The 21,253-nt window shown below is 40.3% G+C and overlaps 1 protein-coding gene across 1 annotated transcript in view; it reads right to left on the reverse strand.

Moving 5' to 3' along the window:
- Positions 1-21,253, reverse strand: part of ALK (ALK receptor tyrosine kinase) — a 600,993-nt gene that overhangs the window by 214,602 nt on the left and 365,138 nt on the right. Inside the window, exon 5 of the mRNA XM_081186349.1 lies at positions 7,833-7,960. Coding sequence (XP_081042475.1) covers positions 7,833-7,960 — 128 coding nt within the window. The remainder of the gene's footprint in view (positions 1-7,832; positions 7,961-21,253) is intronic.

Here is a 21,253-nt window from a genome sequence, read left to right on the forward strand (position 1 = left end):
GGCATGTAACGTGAGACTTTGGCAGACGGCCATGCAGGCGGGGAGACAAAGGATAATAAAAAATATACCGGAGAGGAGAGAAGTTCGAATGAGCTGCCCTCCACCCTGAAAATACTGCTGTCTCTCTGTGTGTTTTTTTTATGCTGTGCACCACCATTTGTGATGGCTGGTTTCCGTCAATTCTGGATTATGGAGAAAGCTAGAGAGTTCCAGAAAAACATCCACATCTGCTTCATTGACTATACAAAAGCCTTTGACTGTGTCGACCACAGCAAACTATGGCAAGTTCTTAAAGAAATGGGAGTGCCTAATCACCTCATCTGTCTCCTGAGAAATCTCTACGTGGGACAAGAAGCTACAGTTAGAACGGGGTATGGAACAACTGATTGGTTCAAAATTGGGAAAGGAGTACGACAAGGCTGTATATTGTCTCCCTGTTTATTTAATTTATATGCAGAATTCATCATGCAAAAGGCTGGGCTGGAAGAATCCCTAGACGGAATTAAGATTGCCAGAAGAAATATCAACAACCTCAGATATGCAGATGACACAACCTTGATAGCAGAAAGTGAGGAGGAATTAAAGAACCTTTTAATGAGGGTGAAAGCGGAGAGCTCAAAATATGGTCTGAAGCTCAACATCAAAAAACCTAAGATCATGGCCACTAGTCCCATCACCTCTTGGCAAATAGAAGGGGAAGAAATGGAGGCAGTGAGAGATTTTACTTTTTTGGGCTCCATGATCACTGCAGATGGTGACAGCAGCGACGAAATTCAAAGACCCCTGCTTCTTGGGAGAAAAGCAATGACATACTAAGACAGCATCTTAAAAAGCAGAGACATCACCTCGCCTAACACATACATTTATGCAAAGCAATGTTCCTAAAGGTGCATTTTTGTAATTCTTTTTTACCTAATATATTCATTTTTTGTATACTTTACTTGGCTGGGAAAACTGCACTGAAAATTCAGCTAAGTGCACTTTTCAAAGGGTGGCCTGTGTGTTTCAATTTACACAGGGTTTTGAAAAGTGAAAATGAGGTGGGTTCACCTTCAAATGTGAACTGAGTCAAATTTCTTCCCCATCTGCACTCAAGGTGCACCGACAGACTAAAGGGTTGAGGAATCTAATGGGATATAAAAGTATAACCCACCTACCTCATGCTGCACAACAAGCATTGAATTGACCTATAAAAGCTCCTTCAAAGCCATTTTAGTGGCACTTATTGAACAAATGGCTTATATTATTGTAACTAAAATGACGTCCCATGCATGACAAGCATTGGGGACTACATAGTACAGAAGAAAACACACACACACACACACACACACACACACACACACAAATGGGGCACAGGATCCTCAGTGGCTATGTAGGGGGCTGTTAAAGGCTTCCCCGGCTCCATATGCTGTGCTGATGTGAGACTCTTCCAACAAAACAACCCTGACAGCTGCTGCTGAGCTTCTGCAGAGAGCTTTGCTTGCTCGCAGATACCTTGAAAGCAATTAATAGGATCACTGCTGAGGAACTTCAGATGTTAACTTTTTTTATAAAAAAACTAAAAACTCAAAAATGTGCCTTTCCAGTTACACTTCTAAGCGTGAGATCCTAAAGCTAATTGCTTCCTCTCAGGCCTGCTGAGCTTGAGAAAAGATGCTTTTATCAGACATGCCATACCATAAACGCTCACATATTTTAAAAGCATTGTGCTCTTTTCTCCATTCTTAGACGAAAAAATCCCCTGCTTAGCCACGTTCAATTTACTGATGTTAACTAAAAACAATTACTTGTCACTTAGTTGTGCTTATTACTGAGTGCTTTAATTTAATTAAGTTTTTTTGTGAAATGATTTAGTAAATTAATTACTCAAAAATGAAAGAAAGTATTAGTAAGAAAACCATTAAATGCCATTAATAAGTCAATACATTACTCAGGAAATGAACTCAGCTTTTATTACTAGGAATTGCCATCAATTACTAAATATTGCTGTACCAATTACTGTACTTGTGGAATGGAAAAATTATTGGGTGACTGTTAATAATGTCACTTACAAATTACAATGGCAGAAAAGTGGTTAGTAAATTCTTTGCTCTGGGTTCACATATTAGTGGGTAACTTGTCACAAAACAATTATTCCTTTTAAAAAGAACCATGAAGTGAATAATGTCATGCATTTTACTGGGCTCCCGTCCGCCAGAGCAAAAGGATGAAAGCTTATCCTTTTTAAGAAAAACGGAAATCGGAATGGTCAATGAATTAAGAAACTTAAAGCTACTGATATTTGGCCGCAGTTTATGCTTGTAGAAGACTCTTATGAGACCTGCATGCAATAGCTACCATTGATTCAGTAAAACATATTGTACTTTTGACGCTACATTACTGATACCACATAGTGCTTTTAAAAAAGGATAAATTTTAGTTCTGGCCTTACAAAGACGAAAACCATAGCTCGTAGAAGTCCAGGCTAGCTTTTGAGCTGATGTCAGTGGGCTACTTACAAAATTCACAAATGCTATTAAATCATAGCAACATCCCATGAGGCACAGTCAGTTCAGACACAACCGCTTACAGGTCTGCCACCCACCTCTGGAAAGTGGTGTTGTGAGTAAATCAAGTGTGATACAGTGTGCATTCAGGGCAGGTGCCCAAATTACTATTACTAAGGCAGCTTTGCATGGAAACTTCTTATAGTAAAGCAGCTGTTTGCGGTTAGCTCTTTCAACAAATAGCAGAAAAGCTGTAATGACAGGAAGCAGCCAATCTGATAGCTGCATCACCAAGACCCTGTAGGATGCAAAGTAGGATGAGGAAATGGTCTGAAACATGCCAGAGGTCCAAAGCATTGGGCCAGATGGAACAAGCAAATGGCAAATCCTAAACTAGACCACGCGCCCAATCCAGGGAAGGAATGCAAAGCCAGGGGGCAGGGGACACAGAGGAGCACGGCCAGCTCCAATGAGCCTCCCAACAGGGTGGGCATTATTATTGATATAGATATTATTGGGAGCCTTAGATCAAGTTAGATGGATCATGACTTACTCCGGTTATCATAACAATCCTTTCCACACAGGCATAACTGGAAGATCTGACCAGAAAGCAGTCCTTAGTCCCTTGTGTTTCCCAAGAGTCTGGTCTTCCTAGCAGCCTGTTCTTATGAATTCCTGGTCCCTTAGGCTGTGTGCACACCATACATTTAAAGCACCCCTTAAAGTATCCTTGGAACTGCAGTGTGTTAAGGATACTGGGAACTGCAATTCTATTAGAGGTAAACTATAACTGCCATGATTCTTGGGGTGGTGGTGGATGTGCCTTAAATGTGTCCGTTCAGCATTAGACAGATTACTGAGGAATCAACGTACGCTGAAGCACAGATGTTATGCAGTTTGTTGAAGGAATATTTCCTATCTGTGGTAGAAAGGAAATAAAAAAATGAGCAAAGAAAAGCATAATTTTAGAGGAAGTAACTGCAAAGCAAAATTCCAGCAAAGGATCCAGAGACTTTCGCTCTGTTCACACACCCATTTATTCAGCATTCACTGTGTTTCTAGTGCTGGGTTTTCAATCTGTGTTCACATGGCATTAGGCATGACCATGAGTAGGCAAACTAAGGCCCGGGGGCTGGATCTGGCCCAATCACCTTCTAAATCCGGCCTGCGGAATCAGCGTGTTTTTACATGAGTAGAATGTGTCATTTTATTTAAAAGGCATCTCTGAGTTATTTGTGGGGCATAGGGATTCGATCATATATTTTTTTCAAAATATAGTCTGGCCCCCCCAAGGTCTGAGGGACAGTGGACCGGCCCCCTGCTGAAAAAGTTTGCTGACCCCTGGGCAGGACACTATGTATCCTGTACTTTTTTGTAAGATTCTACTGTTTCATGTGTTGTTTCTCAAACCAGCTTCACACGGATTGGAGTCCTTAAGCTGTTCTTAATTTATCTCTAGCCTTTGCATAGGATAATTGCATCCCCACTGGTCAAAGCTTCCTGGTGTGTGTGTGTGTGTGTGTGTGTGTGTGTGTGTGTGTGTGTGTAGAACTGAACTGAAGCTGTGCTGATGTGAACAAATAGGGAAATAGGTGAACTCATCTTTAATTTAATTACATAGGTGGGACTCCATTTTAAGAACTTTTAAATGGTGGGCTTGTCTCCCCCTCTTGCTTGTTATTCCCCTCCTCCGTTTCTGAAAAGGCAGCATTTGAAAGCAACATAGAGATTCATTTGTTCCTTTATTGCCCTTTTGTTGAAATTTTGATGGCCCAAAATGAGACATCACTTGAACACCACACACCTCCATTTCAAAAGGTCAGTGCCTGGGTTGTATCCAGTGAAATAATGATGCACATCGGATGACTTCTGTGAGCCCAGTGGATTTTTCCCTCCCCATAAGTGCTGCTCACAATAACCCCATATCTTCTCTGGAAGGTTGGAGGAGAAACCCCAAAGCAGATCCGAGTGGGTGGGTTTCTACCTACAAAATTCATTTAGGCTGTGTTCACACTCTTGTTTGCTGTTCACTCACTGCATTTCCAGTGCTGAGTTTTTAATCTGTGTCTGCACAATTCTATGCAAAATGCATATGTATCCTGTACTTTGTTGTGAAATACTACTGTTAGAGAATGTTGTTTCTCAAACCAGCTTCACGCCAGTTGGTCCTTAAGCCTTTCCTGATTCATCTCCAGCCTAGGTGTGACAAACTGATACACATCAGACATTAATTGCTCTGTTGTTGTGAGCAGCTAGGGGAAAGTGCTATGAAATGCAAGGGGGGGGGGGAGGACAACTTCACTGAGCTCTAAAGACTGTAATATGAACACCCCCGTAGTTTAATTCAGCTCTCTGCTCCAGGCTCTGCTTCCTAGAAGGTGGGTTCCTACAGCTCTGCTTCTTTAGCTATTTAGACAGCATTACTGGCAGGCACTGAGTCATTCTTCTGCCAGGCAAAGGAACAGAACCTACTAGTCTTTTAATACTTTTATGTTTCTCCTTATACATTTCCATTCTAGATTTAAGTTGTTGCCAGCAGAAATTGCAAAACTGTCCATCTGGCCCTTCACAGCGCCCATAGATATGAATTAAGTTACCTAAACACAGCTGGATAACAACTCCCACTAGGCTTTAAAGTACATCATACTTCACAGATTGCTTTTACAGTTTTTAATTTATCCTAAAACCACCACAGTGGTGGAAAGAAGTATTGTTATTTTTCTTTGAAAAAGAGAAACCTAGAGTAAAAAAAAATAAAGCCTTGTTCTAGCAAACGGCATCAAAAGAAATTGGAAACAACTTCAAATGATTTATTCAGAGTTAGAACTGCAACTTCGGCAACTGTCTTAATATCACGTAACAAATATGTGGTACAACAGGAATATAGACCCTCTTAAGTTCCTAAACCAAGGTTACCTCTTATCCTCTCACACACAAACATTCTGTGTAATAAGAAGAATGCCTCTCTATAAGGCATGAAACATACTGTGGTAACTATAGAGTTAAACATTATCTCCAGGTACTATGAGTTGGAGCTATCTTGCTTCATATGAAATCAGTAAGAACTTAGCACATACCTACTGCAAGTTTTGAAATTACAGCAACTAGTCAGTGTTGAAACCTGTTAACGTGTTTCCCCCCTGCTAGAGTTCCACCAGGTTCTCCTTGTATTGTGTACCTGTTCATTCTTACCACATTCACATTAGTCCCAGGGTCAGATTACAACCTGCTGAGATTCTAAAATGTGTCAAGTTTAAGTGGTTCCCACAGCATTGACAAAAAATGTGTATCTATCTAACAGAAGGGACAATGAAAATATAAATAATCCATAGTCTGTCCTAGCCACCCATCTTCAGATACACACACCTGAACCCAGGAGACTTGAACCCAGAAGACTGTAGGAGAGGGCACCGGGTCAAGGGGATGCTATCACAATAGACCACTGCAACTCTGCCTTGCACAACCCTCCCAGAGCCTGGCAAGCAAGGTGGAAGTGCTTAAAAAGTTGCGGTTGTGGAAGTGAAGTCTGTGTAAGATGCGTTCAACCTGTACAATTTTGGCGGCTCCCTAAAAGAAGCTCAACAAGCTAGGGAGTTTTTGCACCAGTTTTTCTAGCAAAAAAGCACTGGTTACTGAAAGACCAAAACCCAAGCCTTGCAGTATCCAGAATGCCAAATTTTTCACATTCATCATGAGCCAAGAAATATTACGCACAAGTAATTCAGATCACCAAATCAATCAACTTTGATTGATTAGAGACAACATTCAATTTCATTTGACATCAGTAAGAGTAACAACCTATTCAAAACAGAGTCATAGACTGCTGTGTTAAATACTGAATACTAATGACAGAATAGGGCAGAAAAGAAGAAGAAAGACTCATTGGATATCACGAGGTTGTAGGCAAAAGTAGGGGACTGGGATTCAAGAAGAGAGATGGAGCTTTAGATAGATAGAAAGTGGAAAGACTCCCAGTTCTAAATATGGCAGGCATTGGTTTCATTCATTTAAAATTTCACTGAAGGTAAAATCATAACTATTCTTGACTTATCGATTTGCAGACCCTTTTGAGAAACTTTTCTTGTCTTCAATAGGCTTTTTCTCACACAGACCCCCAGATATGATTTGGATTTCTATGCAGGCAGCATTTTGGTGTCATCTCCACCTCCAACCCATCTGAAAACTTTTCTTATGTGTTTCTTATTTTGCTTATATCCCACCCTTCATTTAGGGAGTCAAAATGGTCTCTTGCTTTATCCTTGCAATAGCTCTGTAAGGTAGAACAGGCAGAGGCACACAGAGTGGGTATGACTGGCCCGAGATCCCTCACAGTATATTATGAATGAGATGAGATTTGGACAAATATCTCTTTGGAATCCAGTATGCTAAGCACTACACCGCGTTGGCTTGGGAACACCTACCATGGGAGTGAGTTGACAACAGCAGCATATTGCCATAAAGAGACAGACCATGCAGTTCTTTACATATCTACTCAGACGTAAACTTCATTATGTTCAGTGGGACCCTGAGCCCCTACTCCTTGATCACTGAGGATAAGACTGGAACCTGAGACTCCAATCTCGTACACACTTACCAGAGAACACACCCCACTGAACACAGTAGGGCTTGCTTCTGAGTCAATATGCATATAATTGCACTGCATGTATAAGAACTAAACATAAAATTCTATCCAATTTTTGTAGAAAACAACAACTGAGCTGCTTTATTTACTCTATTATGAGTACCTGAACAAAACAATTGGTCATGCCATTACAGTGGTGCCCCGCAAGACGAATGCCTCGCAAGACGGAAAACTCACTAGACGAAAGAGTTTTCCGTTTTGGAGGTGCTTCACAAAACGAATTTCCTATGGGCTTGCTTCGCAAGACGACAATTTCTTGCAAGTTCCTGCTGGTTCCCCCCCCCCTTTCTAAGCCGCTAAGCCGCTTATCAGCTGATCTGATCAGCAGATAAGCCGCTAAAAGCCGCTAAAAGCCGCTAATAGCGCTAATCCGCTAATCCTTCAATGGGCTTGCTTCGCAAGACGAAAAAACCACTAGACGAAGAGAATCACAGAACGGATTCTTTTCGTCTTGCGAGGCACCACTGCAATAGTTTTCTTTTCTATTCAGTGCCCAAAGCAGCACCGTCTTTCTATTAGTGCAGACACTAGTGGATTTGAGATTAGGATGAAAGCACTGAATGGAAAAAATATATTCCCCAAAGCATTTCCATAGGCAGAATTTTTACAAAACAAAGCATATATGTGTATGTGTGCTACTGTGCCCACAACCTTGTAAGTGGAATACATTAGAATTAGGGTGGGGAGAAAGACAGAATCTTTACCTGTGCTGCAGTTCTTCATTGCAAAGGAATCAATGACAGCTACACTTCTGTTCCCACTAGCAATATATTCCAAGGAGATCCGAAAAGGTTTCTCGAGGTGTCCCACTCTTTCCTGGAGAAGCACCCATCTGTTTTCGTTGCACACCAAGAAGAAAGAACAGAAGAAAATCATGGTAAGGAAAAGAGCTAGCTTGCAAGAAGTGCAGTTGAAAAAGCAACTGTTCCACATCTGCCTCATCATATTGGCTCTCTACTAGGCTGCTTTTCTATTACTTTTTCCCAACACAAGCCCTTGCTTTGTTCCCTTTTTTTTTTAAAAAAAATAGAATTTAAAGAGCAAAGACTTCTGGAGAGCCAAGATGTTACTAGTAGTATTCAGCTAATGGCACCCCCACCCCCCCTTCTGATCTGTCACAGTTCTGTGCTTGGAGATCTCTTGCAGATGTCTATGCATGCTTTAAAAGAAACACAACTTTTGTGTGTATGTTTGCCCCCCCTTCCCTGCGTGAATGAAGCTGTGAAATATGTAACACACAGGAATGCTTTAAATACCATCTCCCCATCTCAATCTGTTATTCAGATTGAGAGCAGTAAGTTTCTCTCAAGGGGTTGTTGAGTAGCTGTAATTCCCAGCCTTACATCTCTAAAGTATTTTGCTTCACTCCGTCAAAATGCATCTCCTTCCCAACACTACTATAAGCTTTAAAATTAAAGCAGGCCATTTCCCCTTTTGGTTTTATTCTGCCTTTGGTGGTTTTTTAAAAGGGGAATTAATGGGTTTGGAAACCAAGGTCATGAACCAAGGCACCACACTCTACACAGGTAAGCATCACTTTTCTGAAGCTGCTTAAAGGCTATCTGTTGATCTCAATGGCATGGCACAGAAATAATAGCAGTGTACAGGCTTGTCCATGTCACTGTAAATCAATCCACATAGTGGAGGGCTCAACTACACAGGAGTTTAATGTGTATTTGTAGCTGCCTCAGGTTTCTTTGGCATTGCCCACAAGATGTCTTCTTCATCCAACTGGCAGCCTGCACTTTTGTCCCATTAAATCAAGATTTTCCCAGTCCAGGTTAAATCTGGAAAACTTTTTTTTCTAAAACAGTGCACATGCACAGGTAGACAAATACCTGTGCACATCCCACAATACAGGCCTCAAGTTTCTGGGACTTGCAGGGTGTGGGGGAGTACTAAATGAGGGGAGGGGACGACAACACAGAGCACAGATACACCCCAGCAAGCTCCACCCACTAATATGGTTTGGAAAATGTCAAGAGAGATTGCAGAGGCATTAAACCAAAAGCACTGTTGCGTGGGCAACAGCACACAAACATACATACACATTGGAAAAAGGCCCATGTATGCATTAGCGCCCTTGTGCAGACACAGTCTGGGTTGTCCATGTGCAGCATTTTAATATATTTGTAACATGTTATCGTTGGTGTTGGTGTTGTTTTAAAAAACAATATAAGACTAGAGATAATTGCTTTGCATGGAAATCAGATCAGTTTGAAAGCAAGCCTGGGAAAGTTGTGGCCCTCCAGATATTACACTACAACTCCCATCAGCCCCAGCCACCATGGTCAGTGATCAGAGATGAAGGGAGTTGTAGTCCATGCTTCCACCCCATACTTTAAGCCCTCTCATGAAGTGCTTGTCTCCAGATAGCAGAACTGTAGCATACAGTTGCGTCTGTAAGAAAGATTGCTTAGGGTTAATTCATACCCATTTCTGTGGCTGCATTTAGAGCACTCTTATAATAGCAATGGATAATCCTGGGAACTGTCGTTTGTGGAGGGTCCAGGGAACTGCAGGCTTGTGAGGTCAGCACCCTTAACAAACTACAGGATTGTCTAGGGAAAGCCATGACTGTTACAAGTGGTACGAAAGAGTTTTGAACATACAGTGCGGATGAGACTGTGGTTACATGATGATGCAATATGGCCAGAATGGACTTGCGGTAACTTCTTATTGTCTCCAGTTCCTTAAGCAGCTCTTTCCTGCCTCTTTCTTTCTGTATACTGGCAAATGAACCCCTGTTCCCAGCATGTTAGCATCACAAATGAGATGCAACCTTGTCTTGCTGCATTTTACTTATTTATTGGGGTTTTTTACGCTACCTTTCAGCCAAAAACAACAACATCAAAGCTAAACTGAGCCAAACAAGGCAGTCCCTGCTCTCAAGTTTATAATATAAAAAATACCAAAGTCTTAAAGCACATGAGGCCACCATCTTACTCCAGCTAAGTAGCTCTGAATCCGGCCAGTGCTTGGATGGGATACTAGCTGGGAGCTATGTGTACTCAGTCTGGGACCCTGTGAAATAATAAAGGTAGGATATAAATGTAATAAAATAAATATAAATAAACGTGTGTATGTGTGTGTGTGTGTGTGTGTGTGTGTGTGTGTGAGAGAGAGAGAGAGAGAGAGAGAGAGAGAGAGAGAGAGAGAGAAATGGATTGGGAGAGGGAGGAAATCAATGCTTCCTAAGTTATATACAGTGGCCCCCCCGGATACAAATTAAATTCATTTTGGGGGTCCGTCCACAACCCCAAAAGTCTGTAGGCAGAGGCACCACTTCTGTGCGCATGTGCAGCAAAACCTGGAATTATACATTTCCAGCTTTGCCACATTCGTAACCCGAAAGTTACGTATCCAGAGCGGTACGTAACTAAAGGGTCCACTGTAATAGGGGTAACTAAACTACACTTCATTCAATTGGAGGAGAAGAGGTTCATTTCAATACTGAATATTTTCATATGCATGTGGCAGCTGTTACCAACCCCCCAATTTTTTAACGTATTATGTAACAGAATTTTTATACCTCTTATACCATCATCAAAGCCTCTAAATGGTTTACATAAAATATAAATAAAAATGATTGATAAAATACAATGTTAAGAATTTGGTCTAATTTAAACAATAAAATTTGGTTTTAAAATATTCTATTCTATTAAAAGTATATTGCTACATGTCTCTTGAAATAGTGGGACCATTATTCTATAAATGTCTAAATACTGCTGTTTTTGTGGAAAACACAATTGAGTTTTTTGTTCTCTTCTGTTTTAATTGCAGCTGGAGTTGTTTTGAGAATGTTTCTAATGGGTCTTTTCAGGCACCTGTTCTTTTGTTTCCTTACTGATGACCAACTGCAATAAAGTTAAACAAGAAAATCTTGCTAGCTTTTATGTGGTTTTCTTTTCTCTTTTTGGTGACCCAGCAGAATCTGTGAAGAGAAATTAAAAGTGCCCAAAGAAGAGGCCTGAAAAAAAAGTTCCAAAACTTCACCAACAAATATTTCTCCCCATTTCTCGCCATTACAAAATAGTCATGTTTCCTGTTCCTTAGCCACTTATTAAGCCAGTACTGTCATATGGCTAGAACAGAGGGACGGAGGGATACAGGAGCCCCTAAAGAGTTTCTCAGCTGAGAAGCTAGACTCCTCCCTCCGCCATCTTGTTCACTATTCCATCAGGCTGAGAAGGGATGCAGGGTCACTCCATTTGTGTAGCTGAGGGACTAGAAACATTGGGCTCTTCCTCTCCCATGTGGTCATTTGCAAAAGCTGTTGTTAGCCAAGCCACATATATAACACAAACAGAGTCCAGAGAGAAAAGGTCTCGTAAAACTGCACTGGGGAAGATGGGGTGGGAGGAACAGTGTATAATTTGAGAGGAAAGGAGCAGGGAGGATTTGTCGTCCTTTGGTCAGGCCTTGTACCTAAGCTGGAAGACATTACATTAAACATACAGAGGAAAGCTTCTGCAGAACTACACAACCAATCAGAGCACAGGCTGCCTCAGCAACAATCATGCCACTTTGCCTGGTTGCTAAGCAACATCTACACACACACACACACACACACACCTTGGCTAATGTTAACAGAAATAACTCTTTAAATTGCAAACTAAATGATCCCTGCTGTTGCACTACCAACACATAGCTATGTCTGACATCACTAGATATCAGTGTTCTTAGTCATCCAGAAAAAACCCCTCTGAAATATTTTATCCCCATTTTGCAGACTTAATAACATTAAGTTTGCAAAAAAGTGGGACCTGTAACAAAATGTTGCAGCGAGGAATGTGCTCAGGGTGCCATGCATTCTTCAAGGAAACTCTGTTGCATCCATTCCCCCTTTCCATGGTTTCTTTGTGCTTGAATTCTGCTTGCTTGATGAGAACAGGATGCTGGAATAGAGAGGCCCTTGGCTGATCCAGCAGGCTCTTCTGGTACAGTGGTACCTCGGGTTAAGTACTTAATTCGTTCCGGAGGTCCGTTCTTAACCTGAAACTGTTCTCAACCTGAAGCACCACTTTAGCTAATGGGGCCTCCTGCTGCTGCTGCGCCACCGGAGCACGATTTCTGTTCTCATCCTGAAGCAAAGTTCTTAACCTGAAGCACTATTTCTGCCTTATTTCTGTCTGTAACCTGAAGCATATGTAACCTGAGGTACCACTGTATTCCCTAATTTGCACTATCATTAGTTGCCATTTGGACTGGGGAGTTTCATTTTGCTCTATGATTCCTATTCCTTCAAGAGTAATACGACTACCCTGTCGAGTGGTGTTCTCTAAATCTTCAATGACATTCAGTTTCTCGAAGCTTCTAATCCTGTGCAAACCCAGGACCAGATTTAACAACTCTGGTGCATAGCACTAAGAATTTAAAATAAATTAAAGAACAAAGATAAAGAAGAATGACAAACTGTAAGCATTTAAAAGATGCATTTTTTAAAAATGAACATAAGAGTCAAGAAGGCAGGGCAAGGAAACCAAAAGACATTATCATATTTATGAGCCTGAAAAATGAGAGAAAACGAAGATACCATTCTTTGTATTTTTATGGATCAAGGAAGACCAATGAGCAGCTAATTGCAATCATCAGACCTGCATACAGTAAGAGAATTAATGAGAATTTTAGTGGTATCTTCAGAAAGAGGGGAAATAATTCAGAAATATTTAGAAGTCAATAATAGCATGATTTTGAAAGGGCCTGAACATGCAATAAAGAAGACAAACTTTTATCCTTGTTACAAGACTGGGAAGTAAAAGATCCAACCCCAACTGCAGCAAAATTTGCAATGCAGTATTCTCTAAATCATTACCAATAACAGAATGTGAAACTTATCCAGCAACACTGATTTCCACAAGCTGGAAGCCTCTCTGTGTGCAGATGTGCTAGCAGATATAAGAGTATGATTTACGGGCAAGAGACATGAGGAGTCCCAAATACAGTTCAGCATGAGGCTTCCCCATGTTCTTTACCCCAGTCTTGCCTGAGTCTCTTAAAACTCTGGCATCAAAAACAGCTGGACCCATGTCACATGAAGCCCTCATAGAGAAGTATTCCTTCAGAAGCACGGGGATATGATTTACACTGAAATGCGGGAGCATCTGTGTGTCATGCAAAACATTCCTTACTGTTTCCAAGACAGATGGATTTTAATTCCAGGTACATGGCAGCCCTCAACAAAATGATTTCTGTTTCTCTGCTACTACTAACCCCCTGGCTAAAAGTGTCATGAGTTTTAGGAATTGCTTCTCTGAGTTACTAGTGCAATAAACTTTACTTTCAAATTCTCCAGTCTCCCATAGTTTACCGCGGAAACTATATTAAATTTTCGGTGCTGATGCTGGGCAGGTATTTTATGCTGCTGGAATTCAAGACGGTGGAAGGCTCATTTGGGGCCAGATTAATTTAAAAATCTGCAACCTGAGTGCCTTGAAACTGCTTTGTTTCTGAAGTGAGTGATTCACATGAGGAAAGTGGCAGTGGGGAGGGGTGGAGTTCAGGCCAGTTATTGCAAAGTAGTTTCCCCGCATTGGAAACGAAAACCCCTGAAGCACAAATGCATCACTAATTGCCTTTTTTTCTTTTTAAAGCAGCTGTCTTGGCAGAGGTGACACAGACTGAAAACCCCACAGAGAACGATTTGTCTTCGATCCTAGCAATGAGGCTCGGCTTATCCACATTTCAGCATTATGTAGCTGTTAATGCACTCTTTTGCCACTTGAATTGCCACTTGAGTGTGGAGTAGTCCGCACTCACACATATTTAAATTTGTATATGAAGAGCAACTTTGGTCATTCCCATTCCTACCAGTAGGTATTCCTTTTCGTGCATTATGTCATTGCTCCTGTTGTGCATTATGTTATTGGTCCTGTTATGCTATCTATTCTGTTATGACACGGCACGCGCACAGCTCGTTGCATGCTCACCTTGCTGTTATTGCTTTTTAAATCCCACTTAGGAGTATGAAAAGGCAATTGTGAAGTTGTTAGTACAGTACAGTTTTCTGGTTTTGTGCAAAACCGAGGGAACAAAAGAAATATATACACTATAGCCTAAGCTCCTGACACAATTGTAAATTCTGAGCACACATTTTTCAGATTGCTGCCCAATGTATATAGTGTATAATTTTTAATGTAATCTGCACGTGCAGTTTTCTGGTTTTGTCAAATAACAGGATTATTATTATTATTATTATTATTATTTAAACACATTCAGGTGTGTACTGGAAATAGCTGTGAGCACAGGCAGAAAAGAAATGAAAGCATTGGGGAAGTGGTGGGCATGGAAGAGGCAGTAGAAGAAAGTAGAAGAAAGGAAGGACTGAGCCTAAAACACTGAAACAGATTGTCTGTGCTATGGAATGGTCTGGAGTCAGATTTTCTCCAATTTATCTCCATATTTGAAATATACTCAGAATTGAGAGTGAATTTCATGCTCTTTATTCAGCTCATAGTGGTGAGGAGGGAATGAATCTTTCCCCGAAGTATCTGCTTTATATACATTATTTACACAATGGGCTGCACGTGATTGGTTAATTCCAGAATTCTCCTGTAGGCCAATCAGGTTGTGGATTCACTTCCATCTGGAGCTGGATTGGGTGGTTCCCTCAGACCAATCAGACTGCTGCATTCTGAATCCTATTGTTCTAGGACCAATCAGACTGCTGCATTTTGGATCCTATTCAACTCAGTACATAACAATATTGGATAAATCCAAATTTACAGGCTGGTGTTTGAGGGTAATATCATATAGACTACACAAATTAAATAGTTATTTATTTATGCCAACTATGACAAACATACAGCAAACACCTCCCTTGTTTTGTTTTGTTTTTTAAGGATAGAAGGGCTTCACTTCATAGCTCAGAAAACCTAGCACTTTTGACTAGCAGTATGTTGCCTTCGAAACTAGAATGCCAAAGGAATGGAAAACACCTTGTCTTGTAGCTTCATGTGGTACAGGACAATTTTTTCAGCTGCTGTGTTAACTATTCATATTTCCATCAGATTTCTATTAGACATATTTCACCACTTTTGATAGGATAACTTGTTTTATAAAATACCCTGCTGCTGAGCTGTGGCAAAGGGTTTTAAAACACTGTATTATATATTCAGTTAGTTTATATCCTACTTTCCTTCCATGGAACTCGAATTGAAGTAGTGCACATAAACATCTCTGGACATGTTGAAACAATTGGAGGTGTGAGGGAATTACGTATTAATATATCTTTTTTGTTGCAAGACAGTTCTACATACAGACTATACTTCCGATGACAAGAGAGGGAGTAAAATTTATTCCAGTGGTTTACCTTTGATATGTGCGTTTTATGTTTACTTCTAAGTTATATGTCTCTTAAGTGCTAGCTCCGAGAGTACAATTTCATATACATGTTTACTCAGATCCAGTGAGTTTAGTGGGACTTCTCCCAGGTAGGGAGGTTCTGCTAGGATGTGATATAATTTGTGTGGGGGTTTCTTTCTTGCAAGACCTGAATCAGCTTTTCATTATTCATTCCTTCTCTTCTCACCTTGAACTAAAATGTGGGCAAAGAGAAAGTTGAATCTATTTGCTCTTAATCTAGAACTGATTGATGTTCATCTCCAAAGGTATAAGAAAAAAGTTATTACTTTGAGTATTTCTAGAAGTCGACCTAAGAATGGGTTTCCATTAAAGGTTCCAAAAGGCAAATACCCTGTATCTCAGACCTAACACATGGGAATGGGAATCCCAATGCATATTGATAAGACTCTTGAACTCTCGTATACTCCGATTTTGCTTAAGGTTCCCATAAACATTTATTTTAAGACATCCACTTATTATTTAAAGCCTGAATCTTATTTCTAAGTGCTATGGCTTTCCATAGGTTTTTGCTAAATCGAAAATGTCAAAAGCCTTATACAGTTACCATCTGCTGCAAACACTATCATGAAGAAAGACTCAGCTAGGAATCTGCCCCAGTGACAGAAACCACTTGTGTATAGCTCCAAAGCCTAAGAGGTGCAACAGAATATAGTATTTCTTTTTATTTAGAATATTTGTTATATCCTGGCTTTTGGCTACAAGAGTCTCCAGAATGGCTTCTCGGAGGTGTGGAATGCCCTCCCATCAGATGTCAAGGAGATGAAGAAATGCACGTACACAACTTTTAGAAGACATCTGAAGGCAGTCCTGTATTGGGAAGTTTTTAAGGTTTGATGTTTTATTATGTTTTTATATGTGCTGGAAGCTGCCCAGGGTGGCTGGGGAAACCCAGCCAGATAGGCAGGGTATAAATACAACAACAACAACAACAACAACAACGATTTAAAACAAATGAAATAAACGAACAATAATAGCACAATAAAATACAGAAGAAATGAAAGTTTAAAAACAGAGCAATTCTTGAAACCATGCGCAGCAACAGGATGCAAAATTAAAACAACCCAAAATCTTGGTCAAGTAAGACTGTCTTGACCACTTGCCCAAAGACTACAAGAGGGAGCCAGTGGCTGTGGCTATGAAGGAAATAAGATGGGCACTTAAACTCTAAGCTGTGCTCCAAGGCCCAGAAAAACTGCTTGGAGCTAAAGCCATTGCTGCCTTAAAAAATTCAAAAGAATTCTGCAGAGAAAGCCTTTGACAATATTTCCTGGAGTTTTATGAAGAAAAATCTTCAGGGGATGGGGGTTGGACAGAACTTTGAAAATGGTATACGTGCGATATACTCTGAACAAAAAGCTAAACTGATAGTAAACAATATGGTTACAGAAGAGTTCAAAATAGAGAAAGGGACACGACAAGGTTGCCCAATTTCCCCATTGCTTTTTATTTCAGTCCTAGAGGTTTTACTAAATATGATTAGAAGGGACCATTTGATTCAAGGTATTCAGGTCGGAGTTAAACAATACAAACTTAAAGCTTTTGTAGATGATCTCGTTATGACACTACAGGAGCCGATACCGAGTACCAAGAGGGCCTTAGAAGTAATCCAGGAATTTGGTCAAGTGGCAGGTTTTAAATTGAACAAACTGAAAACTAAGGTTTTGGAGAAAAACTTGACACCGATAGAAAGAGAGAGGTTTCAGAACAAAACAGATTTAACATTAGTAAAGAAGGTAAAATACTTGGGGGTGAACATGACATCTAAGAATGTGAATCTATTTAAAGATAACTATGAGAAATGTTGGTCTGAGGTGAAAAGAGATTTAGAAATTTGGACAAAATTGAAGCTTTCCTTGCTGGGTCGAATTGCTGTTATTAAGATGAATGTATTGCCGAGGATGTTATTTTTATTCCAATCACTGCAAATTATTGATAAGATAGATTGTTTCAAGAAGTGGCAAAGAGACATATCTAGATTTGTCTGGCAGGGCAAAAAGCCCAGAATAAAACTTAAAATTCTTACTGATGCTAAAGACAGAGGGGGGTTTGCCCTGCCAGACCTAAAACTTTATTATGAGTCAGCAGCTTTTTGCTGGCTGAAGGAATGGCTACTTCTTGAGAATACAGATGTTTTGGATCTTGAAGGGTATGACAATGTATTTGGGTGGCATGCATATCTATGGTACGGCAAGATAAAAGCGCATAAGGCATTTAAAAATCATATTGTCAGAAAAGCACTGTTTAATGTCTGGATAAGGTATAAAGACTTTTTGGAGAGCAAAACTCCAAGGTGGCTATCACCTATGGAGGCGAAAGCCTTGAAAAAACTTAACATGGAAGCCAAATGGCCAAAATACTGGGAAATTTTAGAACAGGAAGGTGATAAATTGAAATTGCAGAGTTACGACAAACTTAAAGAGAAGGTGTGGGACTGGTTACACTATTTTCAAATAAGAGAGGTCTATAATTTGGACAAAAAAATTGGTTTCCAGGTGGAAAAATCAAAGTTAGAAACAGAACTGTTAGAACCCAATGCTAAGATACTTTCAAGAATGTACAACCTGCTGTTGAAATGGAATACTGAGGAAGAAACGGTAAAATCTGTAATGATAAAATGGGCACAAGACATAGGCCATAATATTATGTTTGCTGACTGGGAAAAGTTGTGGACCACCGGGATTAAATTTATGGCATGTAATGCCTTAAGAGAGAATATTATGAAAATTATGTATAGGTGGTACATGACCCCAGTCAAGCTTGCAAAAATATATCATTTGCCCGATAACAAATGTTGGAAATGTAAAGAGATTGAAGGTACATTCTTTCACCTTTGGTGGACGTGCCCAAGGATCAAGGCCTTCTGGGAAATGATATATAATGAACTGAAAAAGGTATTCAGATATACTTTCCCGAAGAAACCAGAGGCCTTCCTCCTGGGCATAGTGGACCAATCGGTGTTAAAGAAGGATAGAACCTTTTTTATGTATGCTACAGCAGCAGCAAGAATCCTCATCGCAAAACATTGGAAGACACAAGATTTACCCACCATGGAAGACTGGCAGATGCAACTAATAGACTATATGGAGATGGTGGAAATGACTGGCAGAATCCGAGACCAGGGAGAGGAGTCGGTGGAGGAAGATTGGAGGAAATTTAAAATTTATTTGCAGAAATATTGTAAAATTTTTGAATGTTGATGACATTGAAATGAACCGCAGGGGTTCTAGCAACAAAGTAAAATGTAAGATTGGATCAATAACAGATAAACTAATAGGATATGAATTTGATGAATTAATTTTTAAAAGGGATACAAGAACGGGAGACGTGAGGAAGTCGGGAAAATAAGTTAATTGAAGATGAGAAATTAAGAAAGAGGGAATTTTTGTTCTTTTGTCATTATATGTGTTTTTATCTTTTTTTCTTTTCTTTCTTTTTTCTTTCGTTGTGTTTAATGTTTGCATTTTTGTACTGTATTTTGTGACTTTGTATTCTCCTTGTTTTAGTATTTTTCTTGAATTTTCTTTTATTGTTAAAACTTAATAAAATATTTATTAAAAAAATATAAAAAATTCAAAAGAATTCAAAAAATTCAAAGAAAGAAGAGAGGAATGCAAAAGCACTCAGAAAAGCTGAAAATGAAAGTCTTCACTCAATTCTTCCTGCCCAGTGATAGAAGGCTCACTTCAATAAGGACATTAATGCAGGCAACAGCCAAAGATGGCACCACTCTCAAAAGAGGCCTCTTCCTTGCCGGAGAAAGAAAATGCTAACAATATCTTAAGAGTTTGCAGCACAACAAGAAACCATAAAGGAGCTTATTAAAAATACTTGGAAAGAGCTAATGCTTCTAGTGGGAACAAAACTGACAGAACTTAGCACGATGCTTGACTCTTTAATAGAAATAACTACAGCAACAAAAGAATTAAGCCAAATCCATGACAAAAAGATCAAAGAATTACAAAAAAGGGAAATATACAGATATACACAACAAGCTGGAAGATGAAGAGAATCGACAAATAATAATTAATTTACATTTCTTATTCTTTTGAAGAAAGAGCAGAAGAAATTGATGCTGTGCAATTCATTGCCTCATGGCTTGAATCACTGCTTGCAAACCTGATTTTCAATGGTCCCACAGAGTACAGTGGATGCTCGGGTTGCGAACATGATCTGTGCAGGATGTACGTCTGCACACGTGCGGGTTGCGATTCGGCGCTTCTGTGCATGCACAACCGCTGAAACCCGGAAGTAACCCGTTCCTGTACCTCTGGGTTTCGGTGGTCCATAACCCGAAAAAACACAACCTGAAGCAGCTGTAACCCGAGGTATGACTGTACCTGGACCCAAACAGAGAGGGAGCAACCCTTTGATATAATTGTCTGCTTTGCTCGTTGCAAAAAGAAGGAGGAAGTGTAGAACAAACTGAGGAACCTAATATATTCATAACTTATAAAAACAGCCCAGTTATGGTGATGCAGGATCTGGCTTCTGAAACACTGGAGAAACCAGAGCGCACAGAAACACCATTTATCTTCCCGCCGTAGTGGTACCTATTTATCTACTTGCACTGGTGTGCTTGCTCTGGGTTCTGGCATGGTCCTCTGTGCGCCAGAAGCGGTTTAGTCATGCTGGCCACATGACCCAGAAAGCTGTCTGTGAACAAACGCCGGCTCCCTTGGCCTGAAAGTGAGAGGAGCGCAGCAACCCCATAGCTGCCTTTGTCTGGACTTAACCATCCAGGAGTCCTTTACCTTTACCTTTTTTACCTACAATAGTACAAGCAAAGATGTTGCTCTGTGCCAGAGGGCAAATGGGTAGGACTCCCCCACCCCCACCTCACCTGCCTAGAAGTTAGAAGGACAATAGTCAAGGTGGCCTTTTGCGAGCTGAGCTGAAAAGCAGGCTGAGAAAGAGACATGATTGATTTGGACCTGGATCCAAAGCTGTGATGTAACGGAGGAGCAGGACCTTTTGGGGGTAGTAATGCTGTGAGCTGCTCCATCCTAGGCTCAGGTTGTATATGCTGTATGTGTAAATAACCCACATATCAAAAAGAAAGAATTGCTAAAAGTCCTGACCTTTAGGGGCTGCAATCCACAAGATCTGAAGGAGACTATATTGGCTACTTTTGTGACATGGAGTATGTTCCAGTGATCCAGCCTGAATGTGTCTAAGGCGTGTGTGAATGTGCTTTTCCCAGGAGAGCGCACATATTATTATTATTTCCATTTATATCTTGTCTTTCATCTCAAAGGAGCACATGAGCTGAAGCTGTGCAAAGGCACTCCTGGCCATAGAAGCAACCTAGCTTGAAACGTGGAATCCTTATTTCCACATCTAGCTGATATAAAAATATTGGGGAAATCAACACAGATTTTTGTGGGTGGTTGTGTTCTTTTTTTACTTTGTCTAGAGATGGTAAAGAGCCTATTGCAATGTTCCATGAAGGGCTCAGATGTCAATTAGTTTAATTAGTTAGATTAATGATCTTTTGGAAGCATTTGCAGCACCTGGACCTACTGCGGAGCATTCAGATAACGATTACGCGTTCTGTATTCTACCTTGGTCTTACAAATCAAAGCACTCACGATGCATGGGAAATAAGTCCAAAAAGGAACTGAGTGAATTTCTCCAAAATAAGATCATATGAAGGGGTTTTATCCATGGAATTAATAAATGAGTTTGTTCTGAATTCAGTTGCTCTTGAAACGGAGTCCCCTGCATTACCTTGCTCACAAGTTCTTTTTGTAAAATAGACTTC

The sequence above is a fragment of the Podarcis bocagei genome (assembly GCF_964188305.1).
Source record: "Podarcis bocagei genome assembly, chromosome: 3".
Taxonomy (NCBI): Eukaryota; Metazoa; Chordata; class Lepidosauria; order Squamata; family Lacertidae; genus Podarcis; species Podarcis bocagei.